General features: G+C 42.3%; 1 protein-coding gene across 1 annotated transcript in view; it reads right to left on the reverse strand.

Annotated features, from left to right (window-relative positions):
• Positions 1–16,229, reverse strand: part of LDLRAD4 (low density lipoprotein receptor class A domain containing 4) — a 242,234-nt gene that overhangs the window by 173,484 nt on the left and 52,521 nt on the right. The window contains exon 2 of the mRNA XM_040585653.1: positions 7,008–7,466. Coding sequence (XP_040441587.1) covers positions 7,008–7,047 — 40 coding nt within the window. The 5' untranslated portion in view covers positions 7,048–7,466. The remainder of the gene's footprint in view (positions 1–7,007; positions 7,467–16,229) is intronic.

Consider the following 16,229-nt stretch of genomic DNA (forward strand, 5'->3'; position numbering starts at 1 on the left):
TTATTCATAACAAAGAAAACAAACTCAAAGGGTAGTTGCTTTGGCTTTGTCCTATTTTTTATTATTCTTAACAATTACCTTTAAATATGTTCACTGTCTAAGAGTGGTAAAGGCTTTTCTTAAAATACTTGCATACTGTGAAACAGAAGAATGGATGCAGTATTTCTGTAACACTAAAATATTTCTATACAAGTTGCCCAGACACAGAAACAAATGTCACACACCCCAAAAATAAGATGTTTAAAGAAGGCCAGGGTAGAAGGAATGCAGCAGAGCAACACTCCAGCAAAAAGAGAGTTAAGACTTTAAACACCCAAGACTCTAAAGCTGTCCTTTGTCAATTATTCCAAGAGCTCCAAAGAATCTACTTAAACACAGAGAAGACAGAGTAGTGCAGGTGGGTTACTAACTTTGAAAATGTACATTTATTGTCCAGGGAACCAGCAGTAATAGAATCACAGAAAAGTAAGGCTGGAAGTGCTCTCATGAAGTCCGTTCCCCTGCCCCAGGGCAAGATCAACTATACATAAACCATTCCTGACAGGTATTTGTCCAACTTGTTCTTAAAAACCTTCAGTGATGGGGACTTCGCAACCTCCCTAGGCAATCGGCTGTAGTTCTTAACTATCCTTACCATTAGAAAGATTTTCCTAATGTCTAACCTCAATCTCTCCACCACAGTAAACTTGTCTGTTACTTCATGCTCTATCCCCAGCAGAACTGGGAAAGAGTTTCTACTACCTTCCTCTTTACATGAAATTTCCATATACTTTTAAATGGTTATCACATCTTCCCTCACTCTTCCATTGCCTAAATGAATAATGGCCAACTGGGTCATACGCAATCTGCTGGAGCAATTTACCTGGTCTCCCATGTAATCCCCTCAAGGAGCCTCCCTATTCTGGAACTACCACCCCCATGCCAGACACGTCTCCACCCAAAACGCCAGCAGTTAAACAAAACAAGATGTGGGGAGAGAAGCCAAACTGAGAAGCAGGCTCCCAGATCGCCTTTCTGTAAAGAAAGGTCCCACACAAACCAGCAGAAGTCATCGTGGAAGAGATGTTAGGTGGGGAAAGGTACTCACCCCAGAGGGGGGCAGACAAAGAGAGGAAGGGTTGAGCCTAGAGAAGAGGGGAAGAGGCTTTTCGACAACCTGGAATTAGGTTGGTCTGGAAGTGGAAGGGGTCTGGAAACAAAAGAAGGTGAAGGAAAGCAGTGAAAATCAGGAAGATCAACAGAAAGGTAGGAAAACTGGGAGAGAAGTGAGACCATATGTACACATGGGGAGGGATGGAGGAGCCTCAGCACAGAGAGAGGGCGTTTAGGCACTGATGGGGGAAGAGGGGAGAGAGGTTGGGAAAGCATGAAACACAGCAGAAGAAATGCAGCAAAAGTTCTGAGTGCCAGGGGGGTACAGAGCAGAGCTGGGGGAACTGGAGAAGCTCTACCAAGCTGTGTTTCTGTGGGCACGAGGATCTCCTAACAGATGCATTCAGTCTCTCTGCTAAAGCAGGGCCTGGGGGAATATCAGCCAAGCTGAGGAGCTGCTCCTTGGGAGTAACTCGGGCTCTCTGGATATGGCCCAAGGTCAAGCTTCAGTGACAATGACCTTGAGATGCAAGGCTGCAAGGGATTATGGAACGATTTGAGGGTGCCATCACTTCCCCAGGGAAAGGTGTGAGGGAGTAGATATGAAGCTATGACAGAATGGGATCAGAAGGTGACAGGAAAAGTCATTGCCAGACTGAAGGGCAGGGGGCCCCTGCGCAGAGCAACCTCTTACTATTTATTCTGGTTTCCATAGTGCCAGAGCTAATAATCCCACCAGCAGTGCTGAGGGTCAGATGGCAGGAATGCCTCTGAGTCAGCCCAGGTCTGACAGAGCTTGTGCTGCGATGGAGCTAATAAAATCCTGATGGACCTAAACTGACCTTGCAAGGTCAGGAGGCTTCATACACTGGTTCCTAATCCATCCCACAGTATTCCCCTTATACTCTGGTCATCCTGGATGGCCCGGTGCCACACACTCCCCAACGATGGAGTTCAGATTCACCCTGTTCTCCTAAACCAGCACTCCAAACACACTGGTGAAGAAAGCTAATGTAAAAAATAGACCCTGGCTGTCCAGGATCCCCACCACTGTTACCCTAGCACTGGCACAGCACTGAGAGCAGCCAAGGCAGAAAGTGCAGTACTTCATGGCAGCTAAGAAGCGTGCAAGAGAGGTGGTCCTTCTGACCATCACACCAGTATCATGGCCACATCTTGCCATGTAGCTCAGCGCATCTGGCACATGCCCTGGCACAAATCCCCACTGCTTTGTGGGAACCTAGGAAAATCATCTTCAGAAAGTTCAAGAGTTACTGCTCTAGTCTGAAAAAGACTTTTTTCATTTGTCAAGGGTCATGTTGTCTAGACCTCTGGCCTTTCTCCTTTTGCTTTTCTCTGGATGCTTCCAATAGGCCTGAAGAGCACTGCTCAGAGCAGGCGTAGTCCACCAGCCACACAAATGCTAAGTAGAGTGGAAAAAACATTTTGCATGTCTTACATGCAGACTCCTGTCCATATATTCTAGCATAACATTTATGGCATAGTATTGTTGATTCATAGCCATTTTCTGAACTCTTGCAACTGCCCATCTGTTTTCTGCAGACCTGCTGCCTCACCAGTTATTCTACATTTTGATTTGCACAGCTGATTATTCCTGCCCAACCACGATTTAGAAGTTGTCCTTGATGAACTGCATCGTATTTATTTTAGATCAGTTCTCCATTATACCACATTAATTTTGAATTCTAATCCTGTGCTTAAGAGGGTTTACATCCTCTCCCTGGTCGGTGTCATCTGGAAATTTTGCATGCAGATTCTATCACCTAAATCATTAATTAAAATATTTAATATTTTCAGGCAATCCAGGACAGAATCCCACTTGACATATCCTTCTAGTTTGACTATGAATCACTGGTAATTATTCCAAGAACAGCTTTCCAGCCAACTGTGCACCCACCTTGTAGCCCATATTGCCACCTTGTTTATGAAAGGGTGAAAAGCCTTTAACAGTATATCAAGATATACTATGTCTCTGCTTACAGGGAAATTAGGCTTGTCTGACAAGGTACCTTCTGGAAAAAAACATGCAAATTCATTTATCATATTATTATCTACTAGCTATTCTTTTTTTAAAAAAAAAAAGATCAGTTGATTATTTGATTCAAACTTTTTTCCTCTAAGAATTTAAGATAAGCTATCTCCTCCAAAGGGGAAAAAGAATGACCCAGGAAATTTTACATGTAGGTGCAGTGTTTGCTCTTTCACAGCTTGTTTGAACCTAGACTGTCCTCCAAATGCTCTCCAGTGTAACCACTAATTGTTCAGACATTGCTTCAGCTATTTCACCCTGTTGCAGAGACAATTCAATAAGCTCCCGCTTGTTCTAAAATACCTATTATCTCATTACTTTACCATCAGTTCTGTTCCTGCACTAGTTGGAATACTTACCTTTCTCAAGGTAGCAGTCCTTTGCTTGCCACCTGATTACAAGTCACCCTTTTGGGCAAAGCATGATGCAAAACATTATCATTAAATACTTGGTCCTCTCTGCAGCACCACATCATGAGTTTTGTCATTCCCTCTCAACTAGCAGTCCAGAAACTCAGCTCTCCTTTTATTACTGCTGAGAAGACAGCATGATTCCTTGTTTACCATGTCCTTTAATAGTTGTTCTATGTTTTGTGCCTTGGCCTACCCCATTTGGCCCTTGGATTCTTCTAATGTTCTTTTATACTCATCTCCAGTAACGTATCTACTTTCCACTTTCTGTATGAGTTTTTAGATCTTGCAGTTTTGTCTCTTCTTACACTTTTTCATTTGGACACCTTCTATTTGTGCTTTTATTATTCTTTACTGTGACTGGAAAAGAAAAAGTTAGTTCCTTTAGAAATTGCCAGTCTTTCTGAATTTCTTAGGTTTGTTTCCCAAGAAATGTTACCTATCACTTCTATGAGCTGCAATCTACTTGCTTGCATACTATTGCTTTTATTCTTATGTTCACTCTTCTCTTCTTCTGAAAAATGATAGGCTCACTCTTTCATGATTGCTGTACTCAAATTGCCTTTTACTATCATAGGCTCAGCCATCTCTTTCCTAATCAAGCCTAGGAGTACTTCCCTTCCATTGCCTCTTCTATATTCGGTAATCCTGAACCTATTATACTTACATGATCTACTGAGATTAGTATTTAGCCAGTAAAGTGAAAAAGCTCTAACCATAAGCTATGTTTTGGTAATACATAATGAAGTGACTGGATGAGCCCATCTCTTGGAACAAGAGCCATCTGCAAAAAAGGGCAGCTTTGGCATCTGTGCCAGTAAAATGAGCATGCAGACAGGATCATAGTATCTTCTAGCCTTAACTGTAAGCCTTTCTAGGTCACAGCAATTAGCAAGGTGGAAAGGAGGTTTATGAAATACTCCAAAGGTGGCTACACAGAGGCATCACCCTCACAAGCTTCTTTTGCCAGCACTCTGTTCAGTTGTAAATTGAAATGATTACTCTGATTGTTGCAATAGCTGCAGTCACTTAGCATGCCTAGATTCAGTGTTGACACTGCACAGGTTTCAGGTATCAAAGCTTTTTCTGTACAAATTAACTCCCTTCTGCATGTGGTCACGCCCCCTCTGCTGCTAGCAGCTACTGTTTTCTCCTACAGCTCAACTGGCATTCCAATAAAACAGAAGGAGCAGTATAGCCAGGATCAGAGGAGCAACCACATGCACGTGCCATTACACTTTAATTGCAACTCTTAAATTAGCATAACAGTCCTACCAATTTTTCTAAGAAATACATACCTACCCACCTTTTACTGCTGAATGCATTATATAAATCTAACAAGGAACAAGAAAGATCTCCAAAAAGCAAATGCAGATATCAATTTGATACAAATTAGAAGAAACAGAAGTCCTTGCCTTCTCTTCATATAAAGCAATGAGATTTCAACCTGTTTCCCCTACAAGTCTCCTGCCTGTTCCCTTTACAAATCTCCTGAATATATGGTGCAACCTAACATTTAATAATTCTTTAGTACAGCTACCAAGATTTGAAAATGTTTATTAACATGTTTACCTGAGGGCAACACCAAAAGAATGTAAGAATTCTTTACAAGAGACAAAGCAACCTTCATGCTGTTAAAGTCTCCAGAATAGGTCTGAATCTGCTGGGTTGCCACCACAATCTGACTGTTGTCCTGGGCCTCCAGGGACCCCAGTTTCATTTCCCTGAATTTTATGCAGCACTGTTTGCCAGGTCCCTTCCACCCAGCAGCAGCCATGAGGTTACAGCTTTCTGACACTCTGCTGCCCTAGCACCCTCACCACAGTGCCAACAACACCTACCTTCTGGGACGTAAGTGATAGGCCGATGAGCGTAAAGCTGGAAAGAAAAGAATATTGCAAGGGTGCTAAAAGTAATAAGGTTTTCAGCAAAGGAGAGAGCCAAGAAGGCTGGTAAGGAAGAGAACAGATATCTACAGAGTAGGAATTCTCGTGGAGAGCAAAGGAGAGGCAAAAACTTCCTGGGAATGAGCTGAGGGCTGGCAGAGAAGCAGGGAGGAGGAAGATGCACAAACAGGACAAGAACGGCAGCAGGGAGCTGTAGGAGCATGCTGCCAGCCAGGCAGAGGAAGGAGGGCCCTGCGGTGGTCCCAGACTTCACATCTCCCATCAGCGCTGGAGCAGAGGTGGAGAAAAGCTTCCCATTTCCTCTCCCTTCAAGACCTGTCTCATTGACATGCATGGAAACCGTATTGTAAATCAAAGCAACACGAGGTGAGGCAGAGAGTTCAGAACTCCACTACCGCTCCAAACCAACACGCTGGTGCAGACAGGCGGACACAGAGCTGCTGCCCCACTGCAGCCAGAAGGGTGGGACCAGGCTCTGAGGGTGGATCTGCTTTGGGAAGGGACAAAGTGGGAGTCTGCCCACAGGGAGACTAACTGTTGTGCTGTTCCTTTCCTGGGAGGAGCTCCTCAAACAGCAAGCAGCCCAGGGTAAAGCAGCCCGAGACACAAAATGATCTTCCCATACATATAACCCACAATCCAGCAAACTTACTCGGAAGGTACACATTTTAAATTGGAAGCATAAACGTCCTGGACATCACTAACTTTCACTCTGGTACTAATCCATTAGCTAGACCTACTAAAGCAAGAGAAATACCCAACTGATTTTCTACTCATTTCACGCAGGGTCTCAGCTGGCTGCCAGACATGGAAAGAAAGCAGCAGGATCTTCTGATCCCCATTTCCTTCTCCCACCTCTCAAATCAGAAACCAGAAAGCAATGAATGAACTCCAGTGGACTTTACGCTAGAGGGAGCTTTCCTTAGAGAGACACACCACCTTGGCGTCCTCTTTCTCATTACATTATTTTCAAGGTATGTGCAGGGAAATACACTGCACTCAGGTGAAACGGTTACCCTTTAAACCCTCCAGTTTTACTAGTTCAGGCATCGCAGCATGCCAATGGTGCAGGGCAGGAGGGAGAAGGTACCTGGCGAGTTCTGCCCAGAGATGTGCTCTGGCTGGTAACGCTCAACACTGACACGCTTCTGAGAAGCCTCCTGATATGAACTGCGTCCATCCTGCACCCGCACCAAGCTGCCATGCTTAACACAAGAGCAACTTCACAGACTACATTTTATACTGACCCAGGAGGCTACTCATTGTTAAGCTGTTAATCTATTAATGAGTACTTTAAGGAGGAAAGCTGAGATACACCTTTCCTAATGCTTGTGGCCATCCGTTTCTGAGGGCCTGAAACACAAGCAAACTGTGTTACTCACTGTTAATACAAGCGTTGAACTGTTCCTCAAGGGAACTGTTTTAAAATACTATTTAAAGTGAAAGTACCATAAGGCACTAACGACAGTGAGGACCTGTTCAATTTATTTTCTGAACTCCAGTAAACTGCCCCAAAATGATGAGCCACACTAGAACATAATTCCTTACCTGTGAAAGCATTCGTGGCCTGAAAACCAGCTTCCTGCATACTGCTCTCCCAGCGAAGCTTGAGATTCCCGTCTTAACCTGTCCTTACTGGAGACAACTGCTGAGCTTGGAGCTGTCAAGTCACTTCCATCTTAGCTCGTCAGAGTCCATTTCTCTTTCCATTCCCGTATTGGGCACCATCCTGTTCCCACCTGATCCCAGGTCTTTCAATCTGTAAGCAGAGGGGATCTGCACTCAACCTAAGCAGGAAGCGTTGGACAGTCCCATTAACCAGCCAGCCAGAGGATTTGGGCCATGATGAATGTGGAAATGAAGCAAATCGCCTGCCAAGACTTTATTTCCCTTTTACAATTAAGTTCTAATCCTCTGTTCATCCAGCACCATTTTTTCAAGTCTTGGCCAATGGTGATGTTCAATTGTCTCTCCTCTCTTGTGTTCCTCTCTCCTCAGGCACGCTCACTGAGAAATTAAAAAAGAAGAGATTATGTATCCTGATGACCTGTAGCAACACTAAAATTAACAGACTCCAGGGAACAAAAACCCAACACACATTATCAGGGATTGATTGTACACATTAAAGGAGATCTTCAGAAGGCAAATACTGCGATTTTGCTGAGATGCAAAGTGTGACCACACAGCTCTTTGAAGTGCAAAGAGGAACAGTGCTGAGGGTGTCATATGCATCTCTGAGAACATGATATGATTTACATTTCAAAAGCCATATTTAGCAGAGATGGGGGCAGCAATACAATAACAAAATTGCAGTTAAAAGGGAAAAGGAAAAATACTCAAGGCTCTCAAGTCTAGTCTATTCAAAACCACAGTGAGATTATCAGCATTTCATATAGCTGCTTCCCTTCTTTTCTGGAGCAGTAAAAGAGCGCGCTTGTCTGCCAACACTATGTATGCCATTCTAACAGTCTTCTGCGGTTAAAAAGCTTTGTATGTCTTGCTGTCGATTATCTCTTTAAAATCTCAATTGTAACACAGATGACGCAATTCGGATGTCTTCAAACATTCCGTAAGGTTAAAAACACCCACAGGCTACACAAGAGGAAGGAGGTAACATTTTTCTTGATACTACTACTTCTGCATAGCATGGGTATCTGCAGCTCAGTGAAAACTAGAGCTGTTGCACACCCAGCTTTTAAAAACCAGGATACATTTACTTTTATGGGGTGAAGATGAACAGCAGACAGGCACATGTTTAGGGAGAAGATTATTTTAGAAAACAAGGAAGAAAAGAGGACTTGGAGGAGAACCCACTCACTCCCCAGCCATCCTGTCCCTTCACGTAACAACGCTTGGCTCACTATCTCTATCAGTGACACAGGCAGCTTGAAACTACATCCGTGATTATCTTACGATCTACTAATGGATTTCAGCTGGGTCTAGCCAGGGCCTGCAGTATTGGATGGAACTAAGGTCAACCTTCTACAGCAGTCCACATCAGAGGGTGCCAGTGTCACTGTCAGTCCCAGCACCTGCTGTCTCGTGAACAGTGCAAGTCCAGGCTCAGCAGGCAGGTGTGAATATCCCACCAGCTGTCCCCCAGCCTCACCTCACACTTCATCTTGACCTGCAAGATCGAGAGACTACCTTATACCCTGAAGCGTAAGGCTGAATATCCCTGATGGTCCAAAACTTCAGAGAAGATTCTCATGCTCCTTGGGGAACTTTCTGCTCTGCAGGCAGCGCGAGTGCACAGCCAGCCAGCCCTTCGGGGCTTCATTAGGGCCCTTTCCTGGGCGACAAAATGGGTCTCTGCTCAGGTGTGTCACTGAAACCAAGTGAGCCTGACACCTAATGAATGTTGGTTTTCCTCAGAACACACTGAATAAAAGCTAGCTGCTAACAAAGATAAATTTTCTATCTTAATGATGTTACTGCTTTTTTTGCCAATTTTATGACACTAGTATTACTGAAGAACACACATTTTTGTCTCAAAGTACAGCAGAGGACTGACTCATTACTTACTTGTATTCAAATCTAGTAATTTTCACTCAAATCAAATAAGGTTACAGAACAGATTTACAATGTTCCCACCATTTCTTACCCAAACATCTCAACTTAATAGAGGAGAAAGTAAAAATTAAGGAAAAAAACAAAGGCACTAACAAAAAGAACACCCTTACATGTAGCTCCTTCTATGAGAAAAAGCTGCATAAACATTTTTTAGAATAGTGTTTAAAATGGTATTATTCCTGAATGTCAGGTCCCCAAGATGTTTTTTCAGCCCTTCAAAGTGCTCTATACAACTAATATCCATTTCATATGAGGTTATTTTATTCCAAAATAAATACAACTGATCAAGTATAATACACATACACCACAGCATGTATTTCTCTTGGCTCTTAACATTGTGCTATCTATTCTATAATGACTACAGATGGATGCTGCACTCATTTCCCAAGCTTTTTCTCTAGAGGCCTGAGTTTCTTCTATATTTATAAGAGCAGGTCCATATTCGCATTCACATTTTCAGCCTTATAACTTTTGATTTTGATTTATAAATCTACAATTTTGATCCCTTCTATTTTCAACATTTAAGTTTCTCTCCCCATCCTACAGATGCTCAAGAGATGTGCGCTATTACCTTCGCATCCAGGGAAATTCTCTTACTGTTACATCTTTGTATTAGGTATAATACAATTCTGATCCTTAAAAGAATAAAATACTTTCACTTTCTTGAAAATTAACTTTTCATTAAAAGGACTATTTTCCACATTTCTGCTAAACTAGTTAAGAACCCAACAGTGCTGAAGAAACTCTGACACAGGCACTTTCAGCAACCACTGCTTCTTCAGACAGAAAGATGTAATTTGAACAACATAACAGACATTGAAACACAGAGTTTATTCAAAGCTTAAAATTTAAATGGTAGTGCCCTGCATCAGGTTTAAGTCCTCTCTTAAGGACGCAAGGGAAAGAAGATACTGGTATCTCTCGATTGCCCTAAGTGAGCAGTATCTGTCACTGCAAAAGTACTTTCCTCCCTTGACAGATAATGAACTCAGAGGTGGCTAGCAGGACACGCTAAGGAAAAGCAGCAGGCTGCTGGGGCAGGACAGTGCAGTGCTCAGTGCTTGCTGGGTCTCCTCGCAGCTCATAACCAAGTTCAGTACTTATAAAATGCTTCACAAGTACAGCTAAGCAGGCTGTTTAATGGGTATTTTCAACAAGCAGACCTTCCATTAGTCCCATTTGCACAATAGTTCCAGGTCTCTCAGATTTTGAATGCATCCAGGTGAAGATGACAAAGCAGCCCAGACGACACTACAGCACATCAGGAAAATGGCAAATTCCATTTTTAACAGCACACAGAGCTATGACCTTTCTATTGTACTTTAGGTTATTCGGAAATCTTCCATTAAAGCTGAACTGATACTTAAAGAGGAAGTTTGTGTTTGTTTCCTAACAGACTGGCATGTTTTGCAAGCACAGAATGGGTCAGGACCTCTACTGACACATTTAGGTGTGCCTCAGCCAACTCCGGTGAAGCTATGCATTTATTCTTTTATACCAGTGTGGTGCAGAAATGTAAAACCAACCTGCTTAAAGGATTGAAAAGTGAAAATACATACCTGAAAATGAGTGTGGAAAGCAAACAACACTGATAAAACTACAATAAAGTGTGATCTTTGATGCAACTATTGAATTTTTCACAACCTGCAGAGACCCTGGTGGGAACGTGTTCCATTATACTGATCAGATGGCAAAGAGAAAATGTAGACTAGAAAGACTAGAGCTTCTCTCTTTGCTCCATCTGTTACCTCCTTTCCAATTGCAACAGGAATTCCACTTCTGCTTTCATTCATACACTGCAGTGTTATATGAATCTTAGAAGCAAACTAAAGCAAAACATTGTGTTTTATAAATACGTAGCTGTGCTACAAAGATTTTCAGCTGCCATGCACTTCCATGATTGAATACCTAGAGAAAAATAAAATCAGTTTGTTTTCATCCTCTCCACTTGCCTCAGATTTGGTCCTGGGAAAGACACCACCATCTGAACCTCACACAAACTGGAAACAGAAAATATTTTGACAATTTAACACCTTATTGGAGTTCCATATTCTCATGGTATATTTAGCTAGTCAACCTGCTCTTCCTCTTTTCTAAACATTTGAAGACGCATATTAAAAAGCCACTGTAAAAAAGTATCTGAGAGAGAAAAATAGCCACTGAGTGTCATTAAATCCTGCAATAACATTTACACTTTGCCAGGTATTGTGCAGCCATCAGTCAGGACCAAGCCTGGTGGAACTTGCACTGAAAGAAGTGAAACACTGCTTTTTCCAAGACTGGTATCTCTGCAATGTCTTGAAAAACTCAAAAGCACTGGCTGACATGTAAAAGCTGCAACCCGGAGTTTTTGTTTGGGTTTTTTATTCCCCATTTCCTTTCACTAGATACAGTCTGTTTCTCTGGCCATGTGCTGTTGCTCCCACAGAGGCATTAAGAACTCACAGGATGTGTTGTCAGAAGAGCTACAGCCATGGGAAGCATTTCCTGTGATAGCCCTTGGCACAAGGCATCCTAAAGGACAGCATTTCACTAAGGTGTTCAACAGATTTCGCAACAGGAGTATCTGCAGAGTAAGCCCACACATCTACATTTTTTAGAAGGTTACTGAACAGTTTTGCAAGCTGTGGTTTAATTTAACTTAATCACGGGAGGACTCACTGCTTGAGTTTCTGGCTTTCAGGTGAGAGAAGTGAAGAGGGGAGAGTGCCTGGGCTAACCCACGCTGCTCTCACGGTGGTCCCTGCAGAAGGCAGGTGCCAAACGGGGGCAGACCTCCTGTGGGAGCTCCGGCAGCCCCCGGCAACCCTTGGTGGCTAAAAGCAGAAGAAATGCTGGCCAAGCCGGCAGCGTGATTGCAGCTCAATGGGAGATTTTAAGCGTGTCTCCAAGTTCAAGGAAAAAACTAAGTTGTCCTGACTGAAGCCAGGACAAGTATTGAACTATCCATGTGCTTAAATAATTCACTGAAGTAAGGCCTAGACTTCCTATACATTAAGGCAGCACAGACTTGGGATATATATTTAAGAAGTTTTTGGCTGAAAAAGCACTTCCAACATTTTGTTTTTATTCTGAAGTTTGCTAAAGCAATTTAAAATGAAGCATATGTACACACATACAGCTCACCCCTCCATCTCCTTTTGGATTCACCAAGTTTTCCAGGCTTTGGCTTTCCTTCTCATAGACTTCTAAACTAGATATACTAATATCTACTAGTTATATCTACTCTTTTTTAGATGGTAAGGCCTGTGTTTTACTGCGTGATCCTCATTTATGTTATTTTCTTCTCTCTATACAAGATACCATTGCACCAGTGTTAAATGAATCCTGGGTTCCTGGGGAACAGTATGCTCCGTAACTCAAAGACCACTTAAAAAACTCAAGGTGACTTTCACAGCAGACCCTACGCAAATCAAACAGAAACCCAGATGTTTAAAATGTTTATCTATTTGCATCTTCCTCACACACACATATACCTTCTTTTTTTTCACTTTCTATCTTCAGTATTTGTATAGGTCAGTTGTGATTTTTTAAACAGCTCCTCTATTTCACTTCCTTGGTGCATTTCAGTGACATATAAAATGAGTTTGTATGTTACATTATACATATTTATATTCCTACAGACACTTTCAGATACTCTTCAGCTTGTTTAGGAATAGTGCCCAAGCTTCTTTTTACTTCTTTTCTGTTACAGCACTCCCTGAATTGGGGCAAATGGAGGACAACCAAAGTGAGGTGTGGTCTTTTCCGCATTAGTTGAAGCAGGAAACAGGGCTCATGAAGAGGGCATATGGCCAAAAGCAAGCATCATTTTTTTCTAGCCTGTTAAAAAAATATTCTATAAAGCAAAATATATCTTCAATGCCAATGCCAGTACACACTGCAAAAACCACTACAGATAAGGCCCAGTTTAAAAGAAAAATAATTAATGTTTTGGTACAGACATTTCTCCTCCTCCTCCTCCTCCTGTTTATTTCTTTTCGGAGCAAAGCAACAAACTGAAGCAATGATACAAAAGTCGGTCTGTTTAGCAGCTTCATGCCAAGTGAATAGCCTCTGGTAATCAGATAGCAAGGAGTATTTCACTTGAAGAAATCTTACAAATAACTGATAACACAAAGGAGCATGCCACATTTCCTTCCATTTATCTTGTGAAGTGAAATAATTAATTTGGGTCCTCTCTTTTCTGTCTCTATGAAGAAACTAAAGAGCCAGACATTTTATCATAGCTGTGCTGACAGAATGCAGTAAAACCCCAGTGGAAAAATTTACTAACATCTCCATGACAAGCTATTGGATTGGGATGAGATAATTACTGGGAGAAATTGTACAAGCTGTGTTATGCAGGGCAAATGAAAAGATTGCATTGTTTATTTCTGGACCTTAATAAAACTATAATTACCAGAAGTTGTCAAGAGAAATCATTAATCATGCTGTTCTATGAACCTGACCACTCAGAGAAAAACCTGAGCTCTGAATTTTATTTGCCAAAATAACAAAAAGGTAGTAAAAGCGGAATCCAGTCTCAATTAATCTTTTTCCAAAGCAACACTGGGTCAGTATTTGAATTTGCAAAAGGCTGGTAAAAGCAAAAATTGCATTAAGCAGACTGGACATAAGATCACAAGTTTTTCACTGGTGCTCCCACGACTTGGTGTTTCCCCAGAATCCCAGGGGATTCTGTGTATCTCAAGACTTTGAGTATTCAACATCCACCTACACTCCAAAGGGCATTTAGCATCCCTGCACACCACTGGAAAAATTGTGGTTGTGAGTCATAGCTGCAGAACCTGACCACCCTGATAAGCAGCAGTAGGATAGTTACTGGTTTAACCAGGCAAGTTACTGGTTTACTTCTGCTGTGCCACGTAGGGTGCATAAGCAAGGAGGAAACACCTTAGGAGAGCACAACATGGCCACACTGCCAATCTGCTGCCAAAACCATTATCAATGTGAAGCCTAAGCTTAAGATGAGAGACACTTTTCTCTCCTCCTCCTCTCCCACAGCAACTCACTGCTGCTTCAACAAAATGTTTCTTCTGGCTTCCTTTCACCTCAATTTGAGAACCCACCACACAGATGCAAACAATGTACGTTTTTTACAAGCTCTCCATTTTCCAAGTGTGCATCACACATTTCGTAGCTTTTCAGCAGCCGTAACAAGTTCCCAAGTTCTTTATCTAGGTTTTCAGGTGTAACAGGAGCACATGGTCATTTGCCATCTCCACTGACAGATCTCGCACAAAAGAAGCAAATGGGCAGTGCTCTTCTCCCACAGCAGATGACAGTTATGTCAGCCATTCCCATCATCTAGGAAGTCCAGCGTTACCCTTCCTCTCTCCACTGACAGCACCTTTTGGGTGAGGGCATCGCACCCACCAGGGGAAGGGTGCACAGCTGAAACCAGCCCCTCCCACTGAACTGGTTAGAGAAGCCAAAAATACTAATATACACAATGAAGATACAGACACACCTACCTATTTTGCTCATAAAAAGCAGGCTGTGTGGTTCTAGCCAAGCTGCACTTTGTTTGTGAAGGTAGAAACATGCACTCTGACTGTTCTGGAAAGAAAATGCAGAAGACAGTATCTCCCGTGTGAAAATCTCAAGAAGTGTATGGACATGGAATGGTGGAGTCCTCCCACTGAACAGTATTGGGGACTACGGAAGTAAATACGTATGGGAATCTGAAAATTCAGAGATTAATAGGAAGAATTATCCAACATTATTACAAGTTCTGTCAAAACACTTAGGATGAATGAAAAAGCAGAACACAATGCTCATTTTGGCGAATGCAAAATGCAGAAGAGAACAGTGAACCTGTGCTAACTGTAATGAAAAATGAACCAGTGCTGAAGAAACACTCAAGGGTCATGGAAGCTATTGGAGAATAAAACTACTGTCTTGGAGAATAAAACTACTATCTGTACAGCACTTGGGTTTGCTGCATACACCACTGGGAAGAAAGGGTGCTCAGCCACTCTCAAGAAGGATATGGCATCCTGTGCACTTGGGCCACGACCAAAGAAAATCCTCTTCTGCTAAAGAATAAAACATGAACTATGCAATTGAATTAGCATAAACTGCCACCATACTAATTTAAGAGGCACTGATAAGAATTTCCTAACTTTCTGGAAGACTGTATCAGTCAGTCCTATGAAAGTCCATCTGCTGTGAGCAGCAGCTGTTCAGGAGGGTGGGGAACATAGGAGAAAGGCCCACTACTATTTTATACACATTACTGCACAAAGCTAGTTCTCATTTCCTGCAAATCAAGCCATGCCACAAGAATTCATCTGGTTTATTTAGTGTCTCAGGAGCCAACATCATCTGCATGCTGCATGAAGAAATGCAAATAGAACATTATCCAGACAAACAAAACCCAGTTTAAAGAAACCATACACAGCACTGGGCACATCAGCTGCAGGGTGTTCCCAGCATTACTGGGGGCAGCAAAGGAGACGCTGGCATTCTGCAATACAGCTGCAGTCACTGCAAGAAGTCAGTCACACGCGTATGCCTCTTCTAACCTAAAGAAGGTGTGCAACTATTTCAGACTGCCTATATAGATCATCTACTGTACAAAGCAATTTTACTTCTAGTACCACAGAAAACTTAAAAAGATATGAGTGTATCCAGAAAGGACCCTTGTTATAACAATACCTAAAACTTCTCCCACAGAACTGCACCAGATTTTAGATGACTGAAAAAGCCTGAGGTTTGCTGATACATATTCTACCAGTTTTGATTTTCACGCTGAACTACAACAATCTACACAAAGCACTAAGTTTTAAACTCTTGTTTGCTGCCATTAAGACCAGGTCTCCGTTTTCTCAGTACATAAGAAAACCAGCAAGTTTAAATTGTAATTCCATCATTATACTATGACTGAGCTCCGAACTCAATGCAGCAATCCAGACAGCCAAACCATTGCCTTAACATGGTCTCCTGGAGCTACACATTCCAGGGCATCTACTTGAATTTTATCTCCTGCCAGACACTAGATAGCAACTAGATTAATATGGAGTCTGTATCCAAAGTCACATCCAAGCAACAGTTTCACCTGAGTTCATGGTGATTTTGCCCATGCCAGGCTAAGGAAAATTAACTCTGCTTTATTACTAAACAATCTAGGCAATACCAAAGAAAGCGCTTCTTCAGCATTTAAATGTGTGTACTTCTAAGCCCCACAGTCAA

This window comes from Falco naumanni, chromosome 3 (assembly GCF_017639655.2).
Source record: "Falco naumanni isolate bFalNau1 chromosome 3, bFalNau1.pat, whole genome shotgun sequence".
In the NCBI taxonomy this organism is placed as follows: Eukaryota; Metazoa; Chordata; class Aves; order Falconiformes; family Falconidae; genus Falco; species Falco naumanni.